A 19,120-nucleotide genomic window follows, 5' to 3' on the forward strand; every position below is an offset into this window, starting at 1 on the left:
CAGAAGTACCTGAACGTATCCCTGTCTAGCCTTTCAAATTATTTAGAAAAGTAATAATTTGAAAATTCAGCTGACTGACATCAAAATCCCAAAACATTACAAACTTAAGAATAGCAAACTGTAATGATTAATAAAGATGTACTACGTAAATGCACAAACCTTCCCCAATGAATATCTATAAATGCAAATACAGATGGAACCTATGCATTATTATTTATTACATTAACATGAAGCACAGATACACCAAATAGTTCCCTGCTGGGAACATAACAAATATGACTAGGTATTTAGATAAGAAAATGATCTAAGAGAAGTTGGATAGCTTGCACTGGATCAATAATAAGAGAGGGGGTTAAAGGGTTAAGAAACCCAATTGCCAAACCCAGCTGACTATACATTGGCTTAAGAGATTACAGGTATGGCTCTGTTCACTGTCAAAGTGCACGAGTACAAAAGTAATATTGTGCTTTGCAGTAATCCCTCCGCAATATGAACCCCAGATTATCCAGGAGGTACAGTCTAGAAGCCTAGTCTTCTGCAGTGGGTACCTTAAGAGAAATCCTATGCCTAACTCTTTGGGATCTCAAGCATGTCTTTAACATCCTATCTCATATAATTGGAGCAAACTCTCCCCTATTGCTATAAGATAAAAACCTTATCAGGTCATTAGCTGATACTGACCTGGGATTATCTTTCATGCACTAACCCATATTTCTCAGATAATTATAGAAGAAAGCAGGCTAATATCACAGCATACCACACTAATCTGCCACAACACAAGAGAGAGAGAGAGAGAGAGAGAGAGAGAGAGAGAGAGAGAGAGAGATCATTTACACAACAAAAAGATACCTGTCACCTGACTAAATATCTTACGTGGCTAATCTATTCTAGGGTTACAGACCAATATTTTGAAGCTCAAGAAACCATAACAGGACCCCCCATTGAAAGGTTGATTGTTAGTCAGGTGGCAACTCAGTATATGATATACAATATATATTATATAGAAACACTTAAAATTGGAACTGAACAAACAGAATACATAGCAGAATAACAGGTTATAAAGATAGCATTTCAGGGAAGCCTGGAGATGAAACAGGTGAAATAGGTGGGGAAAATAAAAAAAGAAAAAGGAGATTGTCTGTATTAATTATTGTATGGTCAAAGGTTAATTGCAGAGAAATGCCATGGCATACAAGTTGCTTAACTAGAACATGATGCTGCTAGCCTACTTTAAATTCAGATTTCAGAACTTGATATTTTCAAGCAAAAGATACATCACTAACTACATTAGTCCAGTGTAAAACCCATGTATAATTCCCCTAGTACTGACAGACAAAATAATTCCATTAGGCATTTACACCCAAACACTTCATCATATGTGGAACGAATATCGATTAAATTTCAAAGGGATCTCACAGAAACTATCAGGATGTACTTAGAAAAATTAGTAACAAGAAATACCTGAAAGCTGGGACTTTGACAGTGCATTCTGCCTCTGCAAGTCACTCATGGAAAATGCCTGCATGTGAGCAAGATCAAGCCTTCAAATTTTAAAATAGTCCAAAAAATACATCCAAAAGATTTTCAACTACAAACCTCCTCAGCCTTAAGTTGTGATGCTGGCGACAGTAAAGCATTGGGCGGTGAAACTACCATACTATGGGAAAATGGTTTCTGTTGGGCCTGATGCTTGTCAGATTTTACTGCATTTGGTTCCTTAAGAGATGCAAAAGGCCGGCTATTTGTATGAGGTCTGCTGCTTATATCATCATCTACCAACCAGCCTCCATGTGACTGTGTTAAAGATGGAGATGGTTGTGAGGGTAGGGGCGGAGGCGGCTTTGACATAAGCGGGGGTTCAACTGAAGTTTGACCTCTTATATCCGGACCATGCCTCATCGTTAATAGTCCTCTTTTCATGTCATGATCACGATCAAGAGAGTTGACGTCATGCCTGACTGGAGGTCCAAGCAAACCAGGTTCTGAGACAAAGGTTGGGAAAGAAAAACATTAAAAGATCGCATATTTTCACGACCACAAACTAAAATTCTAGAGATGTTCCATACTCTGTGACAGAATTGGGGTTCGTGAAGATCCAGGGCCAGCGATATTTGCAATAATACCAGCAGTTGGTTGAGAAGTTTCAGGTCTGAATTCAGCATTGTTAACCATAGGTCGAGTAACTACATCAACAGAAAGCTTATCATCCTGAAAACACGGGGAATCAAAAGATGTATCATAGACATAAAAATTCTATGGTCTTCAAAATTTGTCAAATGCATAACATAAGAAATTGCCAACAATGATTTAGTATGAAGTTTCAAAACATGTATCATAGACATAGTGCAGAAACAATAAACACAATAAACACAATAAACCCAAAAACATTGGAACATACAGGTTGGCTTAACCTTCGCTCAACTTCTGCACCATTCATTCCTTCATTGATAGGGCCATTAGAATTACCATTTGGTACATCCTGCCATCCAGTGAGCTTGTTAATAGTTCAGCAACAGCAAGATAAGCATTTGAGAACAGTAAAACCGTTCGTATAGCTTATTATAATTACTGAATTCAAAATCACAAATATTCCAAATTTTGATCCAATACCTCAGACATCAGGTAGTTGCTCACATCCGGGGGATGAGGTAAACTTACAACATCGTCTTCAAAGAAGATTTCAGCGATTCTTTGTAATAAAATCTCATCAAACTCTCTGACCCCAAGTCATAAAAAAAAATAAATTAAAAACATATGGGGAAGAATATTGAGTGTATAAAACAGTTGAGCAGTTGAGCAGTTGAGCATACAACTTACTTAAAAAAGCAACCTCTGACATTACATGCAACATTTCTTGCTACACATAGGACTGGAACAGCACTGGCAGTCTAATAAAGAAATACAGAAATTACTGAAATATTTAAATTCATAATAAAGATAAAGACTTATATAACAAACGTTGTTTCACCAATTTATAAATATTACAAATTTTTTAACCCTGAGAGGGAAATGCTAGTCACTTTACTATTCTATAATTTTTTTTTTTTGGGTGAAAGAAGAATTTCATTAAGATTAGGAGAAGGATAATAAAAGATCCTATCTCAGAACACATGCTTCCTAGAAAATCTGCCATTAAAGATGAGTGCATGATGCTCCAACCATATACTCCAAACCCCTTCTGTATAATTGTATTTAGTTATTCACTCCCACATTTTGTTTAACCCCTCATTTCCTCCTCCTCCTCCTCCACTAGGTATAGCCAAAAACAATTCATTCCTCTACCAATAACACATTTAAAATTAAAAAATAAAACAAAACAAAATAAAAGATAAATACAAGGTAGTGGATATTGCCAATCTTTTTTATGTTAGTCCCAATTTAATAAGATTTTGTTGTAGATGTTGTATTAAAATCTCCCAATTAGAAGTGGCATTATCAATTTGGGAGTGGCAAACACTCCACTCCGTAACTAACAGTACCTCGGCTTGGGGAGCATAATATGGAGTAAAGGCAGGAACCACATGAACCCTAGGCTGGTCTTTGTCTTCCCAAACTTTCGATCGATCATCAATCACCATTGCCATTTTAGGATGGCACATACCATCTTGAAAAACATTTAGTAAGGATTTTCGCGAGCCTGCAAATAAATGATTAAGAATACGAAGAACATAAAAGAAGGAACAATTAACCACCATACAAAAAAAATAACTGATAAAACAAATCAAAGTGGAGAGAAAAACATGTTTTCAACTTATTGCTGTATCAAAAATAACAAGATCCCTTAGAAAAATAAATATGCTTGGAATTTTAATCATATCTCAAATTAAGTTCTACAAAATAATTTGAAAATCTTTATTATGTTTAAAGGTGACAACTGACAAGCATCAAAGGAAGTACAAAACCTCATGAATAATAGAAAGAATACCTGCTTTCACACAAATCACACGATCAAGAATTTGCTTTGAACCTATAAGATGTGCCTCTGGGTCAAGAAGCCTCCACATTTCCAAAGCATAATCCCTTTCAGCCATTGTACAAACATACACTTCAAACCTCTTGCGTCCTTTTGCAGTTAAATAGCATCTCAAATCTTCCCATGCAGGGCGCAACCTCACAAGTACACTAGTATCACGAATCTATGTGAAGAACAAAGAAGAATTAAAATTGAAACATATTAAAAGGCTTCCAAACACAAATACACCAGTTAGGTGAATCTCATTGCTGAAAAACCTCTCCTATGGACAAAATCATATGAACAAGTAATGAGTTGCAGTGTTGCACTTAGTACCATACATATAGGAGGAAGGAGAAGGAGAACTCTAAATTGATACAAAATTTATTTATTTGAACATAATAAAAACTGGCAGTGAGTTAATTGATACTTTGATAGGTTAGGAAACCTGACTGTACACATTCATAAATAATGCAGTCACAAAAACACAAGAACCAACATCCAAAACCGCAGGGAATAGTGATTAACAATATTAAACATTAAGTCATTAACACAGACACCACATTAAACATTCTTCATCATCCATATTTCATATTCATAACATTGTTTTGTATATATTAGCCTTAAGTATGCTGTCTTACTTTGTATTAGAATAAAAAATACAATAAAAAATTTAAAAAGTAACAATAATAATTTTTATTTAATTGAACATATAGAAATGCATCATTATTTTGTCATATGATGGACATGTGTCAAAATGTTAGAAACTAATATAGTAAGCTAGAAGGGGAGCCTTGGAGCAACGGTCGAGTTGTCTTCATGTGACCTCAAAGTTACGGGTTCAAGCCGTGAAAACAGCAACTAATGTTATTATCAGGTTAGGCTGCGTACGCGACCTTTTGGGTGCAGCCCATCCCTGGCCGCACCCCACGTTAACGCGAGATGCTTCTGCACAAGACTGCCCCTTTTTTATTTTTAATACAGGTACATATGTAACTATAACAATTAATGTAGAATCCCTAGCCTGGCTTGCTGCCCAAGACACTGACTGCAATAAGCACAAGAGTGTGCAATGTGTCATTTAGATAATTAAGACAAGAATATTCAGAGATCTCTCACTCGGTCACTCTTCTACCTACTCTCTCTGTTCCCCTCTACATTTCTGTTTCTCTCACATTCCTATTAGACACAGCACCCAACTAGTATGTCTGTACTTCATTAATTAAATCTTGCAGCGACCTTTATATTTCAGCTACTTTATTTAACTCGAAGTTTCTATGTAACTCAAAGTTTCTATGCAACAAAAGCAATACAAAGCTGATTTTACTTATGCAAGCCATCGCAAGGCAAATGAAGCTGCTATCATTAATACATGTCAATAAAACATACAAGCAAAAGAAAACAAATGGTGGAGACATAAATAAGATTCTTGCTCATAATCGCCACTTAAAGTACTCATATGGAACAATCTGCCTCTACTCTCTTCTGTTATTTCATGTTCTCTGCATTTCTGATTCTCACATCTCTCCGTACCCCTCACAGTTCAGCTCCTTTTCTCAAATTATCTGAGGAAACTAAGATGCATAACTAGTACAGAAATTGAGATTTTATAGAAATAAACAAAATATAATCTCTGTATATATCAAACAGTATCAGTTACGATTTCATAAGATTGATTTTCACATTTACCTTTATTTCATTATTATTTCCTTATTTGATTAGGATTAGGATTCCCCTATTACTATAAATAGGATCAGTGTCTTACCTCTTGTAGGTTATAACACCCCCAACAAAATCATATATTCACTCTTCTCTCTCCTATCTAACACCCACAATGTTAATATGGTATAAAAACCTATCCTATGGTTGTTGATGGGTCACCTACAAATATCTAGTCCTATAAAATTCATGCTCCAAATGTCCAGTCATGGGCGTGAACACATCCTGCCCAGTGCTACGGCCATAATAGCCTTTCTAAGGCAAGGCAAGGCAAGTTTCAACCCTCGATCTAGCTTATGGGGTAGAGTCAAACATAGCCTGATCAAATATACCGACTCTAACTATAGGGGTTGCTATGTGACTCAATCACTCAAACAAACAGGATGTGAGAACACAAGCACAAAGCATGACTATCAAAAACACTGGTTCTATAAAGATTCACACAGATAACTTAACTGCTCCATCTGTCTCTACTGTCTTTTCAATAGGTTATATACATTCTTATTTCCCAATCAACTAAATTCCCAAAAATCAACAAATTATTGGTCAAACTTAACCTCCCTAAAAAAGCTTTCCAAATAATAAACCTCGAACTTAAACCCATTGGCTCAACAATTAGCACTCCCCATCCACTACTAGCTCTCAATAAAGTATAATGCAGCAAACTAAATTAACAATGACAAATAAAGGGGAAAACTTTTGCAAGTAAACAAATATATTTTTTTATATTATACCTCAGGGTTGATGCGAGTGAGGACAATATTCTTTTCTGGCAACCTCACAATTGGGCGAATACGTTTCTCATGGTTCTCAGACAAGGCAGGCACCTCCTCCATCTGCACCTTGTAAACCCTCCCATTATCCATGACAGAATCATTCTCCGCATACTGCTTCAGCAGCAGGCGGTCCTCAAGGCATCGCTTGAGCTCTGCAGACATCCCCTGAACCTTCAATGGATCTGTCTCCCGCAAGAGCCACCCACGCAGGGCGTCAATCCTGTCCTCAAACGACTTCATCGTGTTGGCAACTATAAGAGTCTCATCCAAATCAAACACGATCGCGAGGCACCTCATGTTCAGCATCCCCAAACACGCATTGTACAAACCTTTGGGCACGGCATAGCACCAGAAGCACGGGAACTTCTTCCTCTTACTTGGCATCGCCACCAGGTGAATCTCCTCCTCTCCGGCCAGCACCACCGCAGTCTGAATCCACAATCAGCACAAAAACTAAATTAATTAAATCACAAATAGCATAGCTTCAAATTGCGAAGCACCTTACAATTACGCCAAAACTCAACCTCAAAAATAGAAATCAGAAATAAACTCCCCCTAAACTAAAATCTAACTTATCGACTAATCAGAATCAGCTTTAAAATTGAAATCAAATGCGGCAATTGTCGCAGCGGCGGAGATTATAACCAAAGCATTAAATGATAGTAGTTTTTCTCTAGTACCATCAGTTCATAGAAGCAACTGGCATGAAGGTTGGTTAAGTGTGGCTGCTCCACGGGGAGTGAGGACTCAAGCTTGCATCGAACGGCGAACGCGGAAATGGTTTGGAGCACCGAAAGCGGAGGGCAACGCTCGCTCTTCGGTGACATGTGGCGGATTCGAATCTCGTCGTTTGGGAACCGGAAATTCGGGAACGTTGGAACCGAAACGACGTCGAGTTCACCCAAACGCATGTCCGCGTTATAAACCTCGGTTCTGAACCCTAAACGGCTCATTTTCCTATTCTGCTCTATGTAACTATGTTGCTGAGTTTTAATTTTTCCAGAGGCAAAAGAAACGACGACACGATGATGAAAAACGGCAACGGCGTGAGGAATACGATAATGTTCAGAGAATGAGAGTGTCGTTTAGAGTTGCAGACGGCATTTTCCGGTGTCGTTTTAAGCTTCTTCTCATGTCGCCCGCTGGCGCGCACTCTCCCTCTGTCCCTCTCTTAGTCTGTTTTACAGTCTCGGAGGTCGTAGCTCCTTTTTTTCTTTCCCTTTTTTTCCTCTCTCTCTCTCTCTCCCCTTATGTTTCTCGTTTGTTTTTTCTCTCTCTACCAAGCCTACGATTTTGAAAGTATGACAGCGCTTCAATATTTATAGGGGAACGGTGGGGGGTTTCAGTTGTACAGGAAACATGGGTGTTGGATAAATTACTAGCGTGCCCCTAGCTTGTGCTCTTGGGACTTGGGAGATGCTAAGGTTACGCAGGTGGGAGGGATTACGATATTATTTTGGACACGGTGGCTTCGCATCCGCCTTTGATTAATAATATACGAGCCTATCAATGGTGCTTATGCTCAGCTTAACATCCGTGTTGTGTCAACATGATTTATGTTTGGCAACTCTTTACCAAAATTGATTTTGATAAAATAAATATTATTTGGATAATATTAGTTAAAATCACTTTTAGATAGATAATTATTTAAAAGGACATGACATTAAATTATAATATTATTTTTTTATACATGTTTAATTTTTTTATACTTTTTTTCTTATATATTTTTTATATAGTATATTTTTAATACTCTTAGTACTCTTTTTTAGTACATTATAATTTTCAACTATTATTATTTATGATTAATTTTTTTATTTAATTTATTTTACCTAATAGGATCAATAAATTTTATTATAAAAAGATAATAATAAATACAATACACAAAAATTATAACTATAAAAATATATAATATCAAATAAAAAATAATAAAAAATATAAATAATAAAAAAAGAGTTAATATAAAGAGGAATGATAAGAATTCTATAAATAATGCAATAATATGTATAAAGGATAAAGTTGGTAAAAAAAAATAAATATTGAAGGCATTGGCTAGAAGCACGTTAGTGCAACGGAGAAGCTATAAATTATTGCTTCTTGTAAACGTGATTTTATGAACAAAATCACTTCTGCGTTTGTAGAGAAGAAAATTAGCCAAACAAAAAAGTGAAGCTTTCAAGAAATTCTAACGTACTTTCTTCCTTCAAATGTGGTTACCAAACACACCCTTATTCGTTGCTTAAATGATACCAAGAGAGACGTGGTGCGTTTTAAGATAGTATGGAAATAATTTTAAAATAAAGGGTCTGATTTGTATTTTAAAAATTAAAGTTTATAAATTAGAAAATCAGTTTATGTAAGTTTACAAATCCAAAGATTGGTTTTGTGTAAGTTTACAAATCAGATAATTAATTTTGTATTTTAAAAATTTTTAAAAATTAAAATTCACAAATCAAAGAGTTACATTTATGTAAATTTACAAATTAGAGAATTAATTTTGTGTTTTAAAAATTCTAAAGTTAAATTTTTTAAATCGGAGGATTAGATTTGTAATCTCTATATAAAATAATACATCAAATTTTACGCATTTTTGAAAAATATTACTATGTAAAGGTTTTGTAGGGGTATAAGCTATGATGCACGGACACTACACTACATGTGATATGCCGACACGCGAATTTTAAAATTTTATAGGACACAGAGACACATGTACATATTAAATATAAAGTATTTTTTAAATAGACACGTGATGGTATTTTTTTTTTTGTGACTTAAAAGAAAATAAACAAAAACTAAGAACGAGAAAAAAATAAGAAACTGCTTAAGAAAGGCAGTCCCGCTGAATACTACTCTCAAATTCTTTCCAAGGCAACGGAAGCTCTACTTGGGGAGAAAGGGTCCTCATTACGGTCTTTGCCATGATGTCTGCTACTGTATTTGCATCTCTCAAGATCAATCGAAGATCAGCACGCCATTTCCAAGACATGATATCTCGAATTTTTAACACCAAATGATCAATAAACCCAGAGCAATCTTGTAAATTATTGACAATAGTAAAAGCCTCCACACAATCTGTCTTACATATAATGTCTCTTTGTCCCGAGTCCCATGCTAAAAGAAAGCCTCTCCAAATAGCAAACAACTCTCCTTGCAAAATGCTACAACTCTCAATTGTTCCTAGACAGCCTCGTTGCCACCTTCCCTTCCAATCTCTGCTAACACAAGCAAAACCAACTCGAGCACCACTGCCAGGATAGCTAGCATCACAATTAATCTTAAAGGTACCCATTGAGGGGGGAATCCAAGAGCCACTAATGGTTGAGGGGATAGACAGTCGTTGCAACTCAAAAATATTTCGGAGCTCCTTTTCCAAGGACAAAGCCATACCAATCACCTTATTGTGGTCCAATGGTCGTGAGGATGAAAGATCTCGTTATTCCTCGAACGCCAAATCCACCAGAGACCAGAAAAGAATCTAAAGGGACGTTGTTTGCTATTATGTAAGAACCAACTCATCAAATCCACTGGTTGATCGGAGATCAATAAAGCTTGCCAAACAAGTTGGGCTTTTGGACAATCCCGAATACAATATAATACCGATTCCTGACCTGAGAAACATCGTGGACAGCTATTCGTGTGCGAAATGCCCCTCCTAAAACGAAATGCAGCAATAGGAAGAGCCTCCCGAACACATAGCCAGGCCAAAAATTTGTGCTTTTCGGGAACATGTTGACGCCAAAGCCAAAGCCAATTACCCATATCCTCCCAACTAAACATCTTCTTACTGAGCCACAAATAACCACTATAAGCATCATAAACCTTTGAAACCACACCAGTCCAACACCAACCGACCTCTGAACCAGCTTGAACATCTGGGTTGTAAGAGTTAATGTTGCTCTGCAGAGACTGATTCAGAGGAGAATAGATATTCTTAAGGTTTCACTGTCCAGATGACCAAAGGTCCAAGATCCTGAGATCCGAATCAGAAATGTGAACATAATCCATCTCCTGACACAGTCACCCCTCTCTTCTCCATTTAGAAAACCAAAAGTTCTGTTCCAAATCCCCAATGCACCAAATAAAACCTTCCTTCAGGATATCCCAAGCTCGACATATACTCTTCCAAACATAAGATCCCCTTTCTCGAGACCGATTAAGACAATCATCCTTAGAAGAATGGTATTTCTCCATCAACAGTTGAACCCATAGCTTATCAGGATGGTGAAAAAGTTGCCAAACTAGTTTTCCAAGAAGAGCAATATTGGCACAAAAAGGATCTCTAATTCCCAGACCTCCAAACTTCTTAGGGGTGACCAACACTTTCCAGTTAACTAGATTCAGGCCTCTACCATCAGCTTGACCCTTCCATAGAAAGTTTCACATCATGGAATCTATCTTATTAGTTACCCCTTTAGGGAAGAGAGATACTTGCATGCGATAAGTAGGAATCACAGTCACTACCGAGTTTAGCAAACAGAGTCTACCTGCCTTATTAAGCAATCTCCCTTTCCAGCTGGCTAGCCTTCCCCGAATCTTGTCTAGAACATCATTGAAAGTTGCGCGTGTCACCCGAGAGTGATTAAGGTTCACCCCTAAATACTTGCCCAAGTTCTGGACAAATCTGATGGAGGAGACTCCAGTGAAAATCTCTTTTCTTGTTGCTGAAACATTCCTAGAGCATAGCGCTTTAGATTTCTCCACATTAACCTTCATCCCAGAGGCTCTAAGAAGTTATCCAAAGCGACCATTATATTTTGAACTTGCCATTTTTTAGATTTATAGAAAAAAAGCAAATCATCGGCAAACATCAAATGAGAAATTCTTGGACCCCCTCTAGAAACCGCAACCGGCTTCCACAAGCCCTTATCAACTTGCTGATTAATAGAACAAGACAGTCTCTCCATACACAACACAAACAGATACGGTGATATAGGATCTCCTTGCCTAAGACCCCTGCTCGGAGTGAAGCTGTTTAATCTATCCCCATTCCAGAGGATAGACAGTGAGGAAGCAGTGACACAACGCATAATCAGATTGATTGTCGGAGGAGGAAAGCCAAAACTCACCAGGGTTTGTTTCAGGAATCCCCAATCCACTCTATCGTACGCTTTCTCCAGATCAATCTTAAAGGCCAAGGTGCCTTTCTTTGACTTTGTCTTCTTCATGAAATGGAGAACCTCTTGTGCTACAATGATGTTGTCTGGGGTTCCTCTCCCCGGGATAAATCCTCCTTGAAGGGGCCCAATAATCTCTTTGAGATGGGGATGAAGTCTATTGACCAGGACCTTCGTTATAACTTTGTAAACCACATTACAGAGACTAATTGTCGGAAATCCTTTATGGAAACCGGGTTTTCTACCTTCGGAATAAGAACCACAAGAGTTTCCATCATCCTTGGATCCATTTCCAAACTAGAGAACGCATGACGAACCATAGTCCAAACATCAAAACCAACAATCTCCCAGTATTCTTTAAAGAATAAAGCTTGAAACCCATCAGGGCCCGGCGCCTTAAAAGAATGCATACTGAAAACGGCCGACTTAACTTCTTCCAGAGTAACTGGCGCTGTGAGGCTACAACAGGCTTCATCATTCAGGGAAGGTAGCGGCACATCACCAAGACAACCTAAGTCTACATCCTCCGACTGGCAGAATAGGTGTTTATAAAAGGATTCAGCTTCCGTTCTAAGGACATCCGGGTCCGTTTCCCATACCGCATCTTGAAGAAAGAGACCATGAATCTTATTATGTTTTCTCCGCACAAGAGTCTGGACATGAAAGAATTTGGTATTTCTATCCCCAAATTTTACCCACTACTCTCTGGATTTTTGAAACTATAGAAGTTCCTCCTGCACAAGCGTGTTATTAAATTCCTCAATCAGTTGCTTTTCTTTTTGCCGCATAGACAAATCCTCCATTACTTCAAGTCGCTTCTGAAGGAAATTAATCTGTCTCTCCAATTTACATTTCCTAACGAAAATGTTGCCGAACACTTTAGAATTAAACTCCAAAGAGTTCTTCTGCACTTCTGAAAGCTTGCCATGCATCTCTTTGTAGCCAGCCTGCCATGACTGGTTCACAATATTTCTGTACTCCGGATGAGTTACCCAAGCCGCAATAAACCGAAAAGGTAGATGAGTTGTCCAAGCCGCAATAAACCGAAAAGGTCTATTCTTTTTCGGTTGGGGACGACCTGCGCAGCGCACTAGGATAGGACAATGATCAGACTGAAGCCTATTTAACATTTCTGCATAAGCCTCTGGAAAGAGAGATAGCCAGCCACTATTGATACAGAACCGGTCAAGTTTTTTCTCCACCTCAACACCATTTTTAACCCTTCTATACCAAGAAAACCGTCTTCCAATAGTCTTCAAGTCAAACAGATTACTATCCCCTAGAGATGTAGCAAGCCGATCTGCATGACGACTCGAGAAGAGGCAACCCTTAGATTCATGAGAGAATAGTACTTCATTAAAATCACCAATAACAATCCATGGCCCACAGAAAGACGAAGACTGAGTAACAAGATAATCCCATAGCAGAACTCTGGTATTAAATTGAGGACTACCATAGATACCACTGCACCTCCAAATCACATTATTTACCTGAACCTCAACTGTAACACACTGATCGAAAGCATCAACCCATTTGCAGTGAACACCCTGCATTGCAGAAAGGAACCAGATACCCCCCTTATGTCCTTACGCCTCCACTATACCAATAGGGTGATAACCAAGTCTACACGTGATGGTATTTAAATGTGTCTAAACGTGTTCGAAAATTTTTTTTTATTAAAATATGATTGGACACAACAAATATGTATATCGGTGAGGATCGTATCCGAAATATATCCAACACGCAAACACAACTCAAGTAAAGTATCTATGCTTTGTAGGTAATAAGTTAAAGAAACATTAATTATGCTTATTAACTATAAACTTTTTGCTATTTAAAATGTATTTGATCCACATAATTAATGCTATTATCTCTAATATTTTTTTGAGCAAATCTATTATTTATTTATCATATTATATAAAAATATCAAAATAATATATATCTATTTATTTATATCATATAAAATTTAAAATTAACATATATAAAATGAACTTATATCATATTATTTTTTGTATATATCTATGTCACGTCAATAATTTTACACACATGATAATTTGTAATATAAAAAATAATTAAAATTTTATATAGTATTAATATGTCATTTATTATCAACCATTACAAAATTTAAATGACATTAAATAAAATTTTAAATTTTTTAATCAATTAAATTTAATACATATCATTATTCACTTAAATTAAAAAGTAATAGTTAAATATAATTATTAGTATTTTTTTATATTTTATTTTTGTTGAATAATGATGTTGAATCATATACAAATTGTCAGTTGAATATTTCATATAATATTTTTTACAAATTAACTTTCATTTTAACATTAATTTACAAATCATCTAATTTATTTCTAAATAATATAACATTTTAAATCTATACTATATAATATAATTAATTTAACTTATCACACATTGGATAGATCTTAATCTAATTAAACTTAGTTTTGTAGCAATATAGAGAAAAGAGTCTATTTGTATAACCATATTTAAATTGTCATAATAAATAGCATCGATATATATATATATATATNTTATATTATAAAAGATGTTACTTCATATTAAGAGTTTAGTTCTAATATTGCATATCTTATTTGCTAAGTAAATTTTATTTTATAAAAATTATATAAAAGCAGATATAAAAATAGTATTAAAGTAAGCTAATAATGCTTACGTTTTTTTGTAATCCAATATATCATCAATTTCATAAATTTCTCACATTAAATTTTTTAATTATAAAAAAATATATATTATGAAATATATTAGTTCATATCAAATGTCTAAATTCTAATATTTTATGTCCTCTTATTAAATATACTTTATTTTATAAAATTATGAAAATTATATAAAAGAAAAAAGAAAATAATATACTACAACAAAACAATATTTTGGCGACAGTTTTTATTAATCCTTGATAATGGTTTTAACTGTCACTATGGTTTTGCAACGGTTAAAAAAAGCATTACAGATTTGAGCGTCGCCAGCTGACATAGTGACGGTTTTGGATCACCATTGGTAAAGAGTGTCGCTAAATTGTTTGTGACAGTTTTTAAAGTATAAAACCGTCACTAATTGGTAACACTTGTAAAGGTGTTTTTTATACTGTATTTCACGACGTTTTGAAACTGTCGTAAAATTACTAAATCCTGTGACAGTTTTTAAGCATATTTAATGACTATTTAAACTGTCAGAACATTTAGCGACGATTTGAAACTGTCACTAAGTTACTAGTTCTTATGACAGACTTTAAGCATATTTAGTGACTATTTAAGCGGTCACAATATTTTTAGTGACAGTTTTACGATTTAAAACCGTTAATAAGTTACTTATTCCTGTGATAATTTTTTCCTGTATTTAGTGAATGTCTTAAACTGTCATAATCTCTCTAACATCAAAATTTTATTATCAAAAGTTGAATTCTCCATAAATGACATTGTTTTTCAACAAATCCAAATTCAATCTGACAAGTTTTACAAAAATAGCAACAATGTATTTCAAAAGTTAAATTCTACAAGTTTTAATTACATAGTCATAATCCATGTGTAAATTCAAAAAATTCCAACTTAATCCAAACGTGTAAACCTAACAATTCAATCATAAAACTCCTTTAAACGTTGGATGGCCTATTTTGTTGAGGTTCATGACTGACAGAAGAATATGATTTTGTATGTGTTGGTGATTCAAAATCTGCAACCTACAAGTGAAAATAAAAAAACAAGTGTTATACAAGAGGCTATGATTACAAACTACAATCATTTTAGAAAAAGTTGTTGATAACAAAAATTAAGTATGCAAGTCTATAAAATTAAGTATAACATATATTCTTATCTTACCTCAATAGAAAAACTGGGTGGCAATTGACCCTCTTAACAATTCACAAGAAAATTTACTTGTTCTTGTAGCAACTGTACTTATAACTTCAAATTTTGATATTCAGTTCTTGATGGTCCACTAGTTGTAGTAGATTGCATAGACTCTCTTGAGCTAGATTAAGATCCAATCACTTGAGATGGACGAACACCAAATCTCATACCTCTAACATAGTTTGAATTCTCTTTGCTAAATACTTTAACATATGCTTCATTTTCAGAAACATCCTGACCAATTTCTTTTTGTAAGTCTTCCTAGAGTGATTCATAGACAAATAATAATGTTACAAAGCAATGAAAGCATATTATATATTAAGTTTTCAGTTTGCTTCTAGTCTTTATTTGGAGTGATGTAATTAAGTTGTATCTTGCAGCGAAGTGGAAGATGCTTCACAATATTGGAAAAAATATCAGAATTTATCAATCATTTTGCAAAGAAGAACAGCAAGGCATTGGAAACTTGTAAATGAGGCATTGATAATAAAACTCAATAGAATTTATTTGAAAGATCGTTAGAAATGAAAGCAGAAGTGTTCTAGAATACCCTAGTATTTTACTAGAGCTATGTCAAAATTCAAAATTCAACATTAGTTGTTTTCTATTTATGCAGTATTTTATTACAGTGAAGAGATTGTTTGATTGGCCTCTTGGTTAGATAGACAAATATTTAAAGCTATTTGAACTTGATTGTCAAACAATAGCACCATGAACTTACACGTATTAGTTAGTAATTAATTGATCCAAAAATATATATGTTTATATAACTTCTAATTTCCATGATGAATGAGAGTTAGTTGTAACTATATACGGTGAAGTTGTCATAAAATAATTAATAAAATATATACTAATTAAATCATATGAATTCAACCATAAGATGGAAAACACACTATGTTCATATCATTGTGGGAACAAATATAGATTAGAATCTTATTTTATATTTTTTTGTTGTGCTTTCTTATTGACAAATGTTCCTTCTTTTTTCTTGTGAGTGATAGAAAATATTTCTTCTCTACTAAATTGTTGCCCAGTTTCAACTTCCTAACATTATTATAATAAAATTGGTCAAATTAAAATATAATTAACACATAAAAGTAATAAAACAAAAATATTAAAAAAGTAAACAAATGTTCAAGTTTATGGCGTTTCCTAGCAAGTGTTTTTGAGCCAAGAGTGTGAGAAATTTTTAGTTGTTGCCGATTTGTAGCATTCTTTTCACACAATTCCTGCACATTAGCAAGCATAAAAGTTAACGGATCTTAAGCACAAATAAAAATTAAAAATAACAAATGTGTTTACCTGAGTTTTTGGACTCAATCTATATTCCAAAAATGCAGCCCAATGGTCTTTGGAAACTCCAATTGAATTAAAATAAACATTTGCATCCCAACTAAGTTCCGATTTATAATGCTCATTGAATAGCTTGCATCTATTATTCTTCTACTTATTTCCAAGATTTGACAAGATATACTTTTTGTGTTCATCATCATTAACAACAAATATTTTCTTCAAGAAAAACATAAATATGTAGTTATTATACAAAACTTAAGGTAAACACAACAAATAATATTTTTCAAAACAAAAATATAATAAAAAAATACCAACCATAATAGTATTCTCAAAAACAGCATATTTGTATTGCATTGGAACTTTATGCCAAATTTTGTACATTATAAGAAAATTATTAAAATTATTTGCAATGAGCCCCAAAACACCTCCCAAAGAGTCCACCAGATTCTCTAATTCACTGACCACTTCCATTCCATTCTATAAGAACTCGTTTCCTACTATGATGAAGGAAAAATGCATCTTTTACCTGAAGATGCATATTCTTTTCAACCCCTTGTTCATCTAAAAAGAAAATAAAAGAGCTATTATTTAAGATAATTAGTAATTGACAACACATTATTTGAACTAGTAAATTAATAAGAAAAAATAACATACCTACAACAATAACAAATCATGTGGTGTTCCACTTCTTTCTAGAAATAGCAACTCCGTCTACCTCTTCATTATTAAGAAAATCAGCATCTGATAAACTATGACTATGAACTTCATTTTGAATGGATGAACTTTGAGCTATATACTCTTGTTAACTCGTGCCTTTAGAAGATGTTGACCTAGAATAACTTGAAAGATGTTTTTTTTTCTCGTGCCAAGATAACTTCAAAGTAAAAGTAGAAACCTAATTAAAGGAATTAAAAACTTCACAATATTTTTTTATCATAGTATGCTAAAAGAGGATATAGTTACCATTTTCATCATTTGTGAGATGAACATTCTCTCTAGCATATACAACATTCGGTTCAATATGTTCATCTTCCTCCTCTTCGAATTGTACAAGCCTTCTCCTTTTAATACCTGCAATAATATATAAAGAAAATAAGGAAAAATGATAATAGGGGATGATACTTTAAGAAAAAAAATATATGTGTTTATTGACGGATCAGATATTATCCTTAATATGCACCAGGTTAGTTCACATTTCATTTGTTAATTTTTTGTACTTATTATTTTGTATTGTGTTTAAAATAATTTGCATTCATGTAGAATGGCGAGCTGAAGGAAAAGCTTAAAGATATTACATCCAAGAAGTAAAAGCACAACTATGGCAATGGAATTTGAGAGTAAACTAGCTTAGAAAAACTTGTTTGATGTTCTAATCTAATCTTCCTTTGGAGCTAATCAATGTGCAATGCGATTCTACGAATATACTATCTAATTGAATAATAATAAGGAATTTTGATAATTTGTATGAGGTTATAGATTTCAATCTTAAACTGATTTTTGTGTAAGAAAATGCAAGAAACATTGTTACAATAATAAAAACTGCAAATCTCTTACAATCATTTTGAATGGATGAACTTTGAGCTATATGCTCTTATTGACTCATGCCTTTAAAAGATGTTGACCTATAATGACTTGGAAGATGTCTTTTTTCTTGTGCCAAGATAACTTCAAAGTAAAAGAATTAGAAACCTAATTAAAGGAATTAAAAAATTCACAATATTTTTATCATAATATGCTAAAAGAGGAGATAGTTACCATTTTCATCATTTGAAAGTTCTATAGCATATACAACATTCGGTTCAATACGTTCATCTTCTTCCTCTTCGAATTATACAAGTCTTCTCTTTTTAATACCTGCAATAGTATAAAAAAAATAAGAAAAAATAATATTAAGTGATGACATTTTAAGAATTGGGTAAAATTGAAAATTGAGATATGATCATTTTCTCTTGCATTAGGAGATGACATTAGTCTAGCATTTTCAACATCTTTGAGGGATTTTTTAGGATTTTGATACTTCTTTATCAGTCTTCTTCTCTTCATACATGTAAAAACATAAAAGAAATAAGAGAAAACTATATTACTTAAATCAAAGAATAACAATCATGTATGAGTTCACCCTTTAAGAATTTGGCAAAATTAAAAATTGAGATATGATCATTTCCTCTTGCATTAGGGGATGACACTAATGTAGTATTTTCAACATCTTTGAGGAATTTTTTAGGACTTTGATACTTCTTTATTGGCCTTTTCCTCTTCATATCTATAAAAACATAGTAAGAAATATAATTAAAGGGTTTCATGTTAATAAATGGTGCACATTATACTGTTTATCAAAGAAATAAGAGAAAACTATATTATTTAAATCAAAGAATAACAATAATGTATAAGGTCACACTT

At 34.1% G+C, this 19,120-nt stretch overlaps 1 protein-coding gene and 1 long non-coding RNA gene across 7 annotated transcripts in view; both read right to left on the reverse strand.

Moving 5' to 3' along the window:
- The window catches only part of LOC107484872 (RNA polymerase II C-terminal domain phosphatase-like 2), a 12,522-nt gene extending 4,802 nt beyond the window's left edge, over positions 1–7,720 (reverse strand). For 4 of the 6 annotated variants that reach the window (XR_001591279.3, XM_016105418.3, XM_052260240.1 and 1 more), the window contains exons 1-10: positions 7,128–7,720; positions 6,406–6,876; positions 3,926–4,136; positions 3,480–3,637; positions 2,818–2,888; positions 2,611–2,716; positions 2,399–2,479; positions 2,067–2,208; positions 1,597–1,982; positions 1,462–1,519 (exon numbers count right to left, since the gene is read on the reverse strand). Coding sequence is in view for 5 of the 6 variants with exons in the window: in XM_016105418.3 (XP_015960904.1) it covers positions 1,462–1,519; positions 1,597–1,982; positions 2,067–2,208; positions 2,399–2,479; positions 2,611–2,716; positions 2,818–2,888; positions 3,480–3,637; positions 3,926–4,136; positions 6,406–6,876; positions 7,128–7,400 (1,957 nt within the window). In the remaining variant the exon portion in view is untranslated. The remainder of the gene's footprint in view (positions 1–1,461; positions 1,520–1,596; positions 1,983–2,066; positions 2,209–2,398; positions 2,480–2,610; positions 2,717–2,817; positions 2,889–3,479; positions 3,638–3,925; positions 4,137–6,405; positions 6,877–7,127) is intronic. The other 2 variants (XM_052260239.1, XM_052260238.1) reach the window with 1 other exon arrangement.
- Positions 7,721–16,994: 9,274 nt separating this feature from the next.
- Positions 16,995–18,570, reverse strand: LOC127746511 (uncharacterized). The gene is made up of 4 exons (XR_008008171.1): positions 18,476–18,570; positions 17,684–17,791; positions 17,375–17,594; positions 16,995–17,281 (listed from the first exon to the last, which is right to left on the reverse strand). It is a non-coding gene; the product is annotated as an uncharacterized LOC127746511 (long non-coding RNA).
- Between the last annotated feature and the right edge of the window lie 550 nt (positions 18,571–19,120).

The sequence above is a fragment of the Arachis duranensis genome, chromosome 4 (assembly GCF_000817695.3).
Source record: "Arachis duranensis cultivar V14167 chromosome 4, aradu.V14167.gnm2.J7QH, whole genome shotgun sequence".
Taxonomy (NCBI): domain Eukaryota; kingdom Viridiplantae; phylum Streptophyta; class Magnoliopsida; order Fabales; family Fabaceae; genus Arachis; species Arachis duranensis.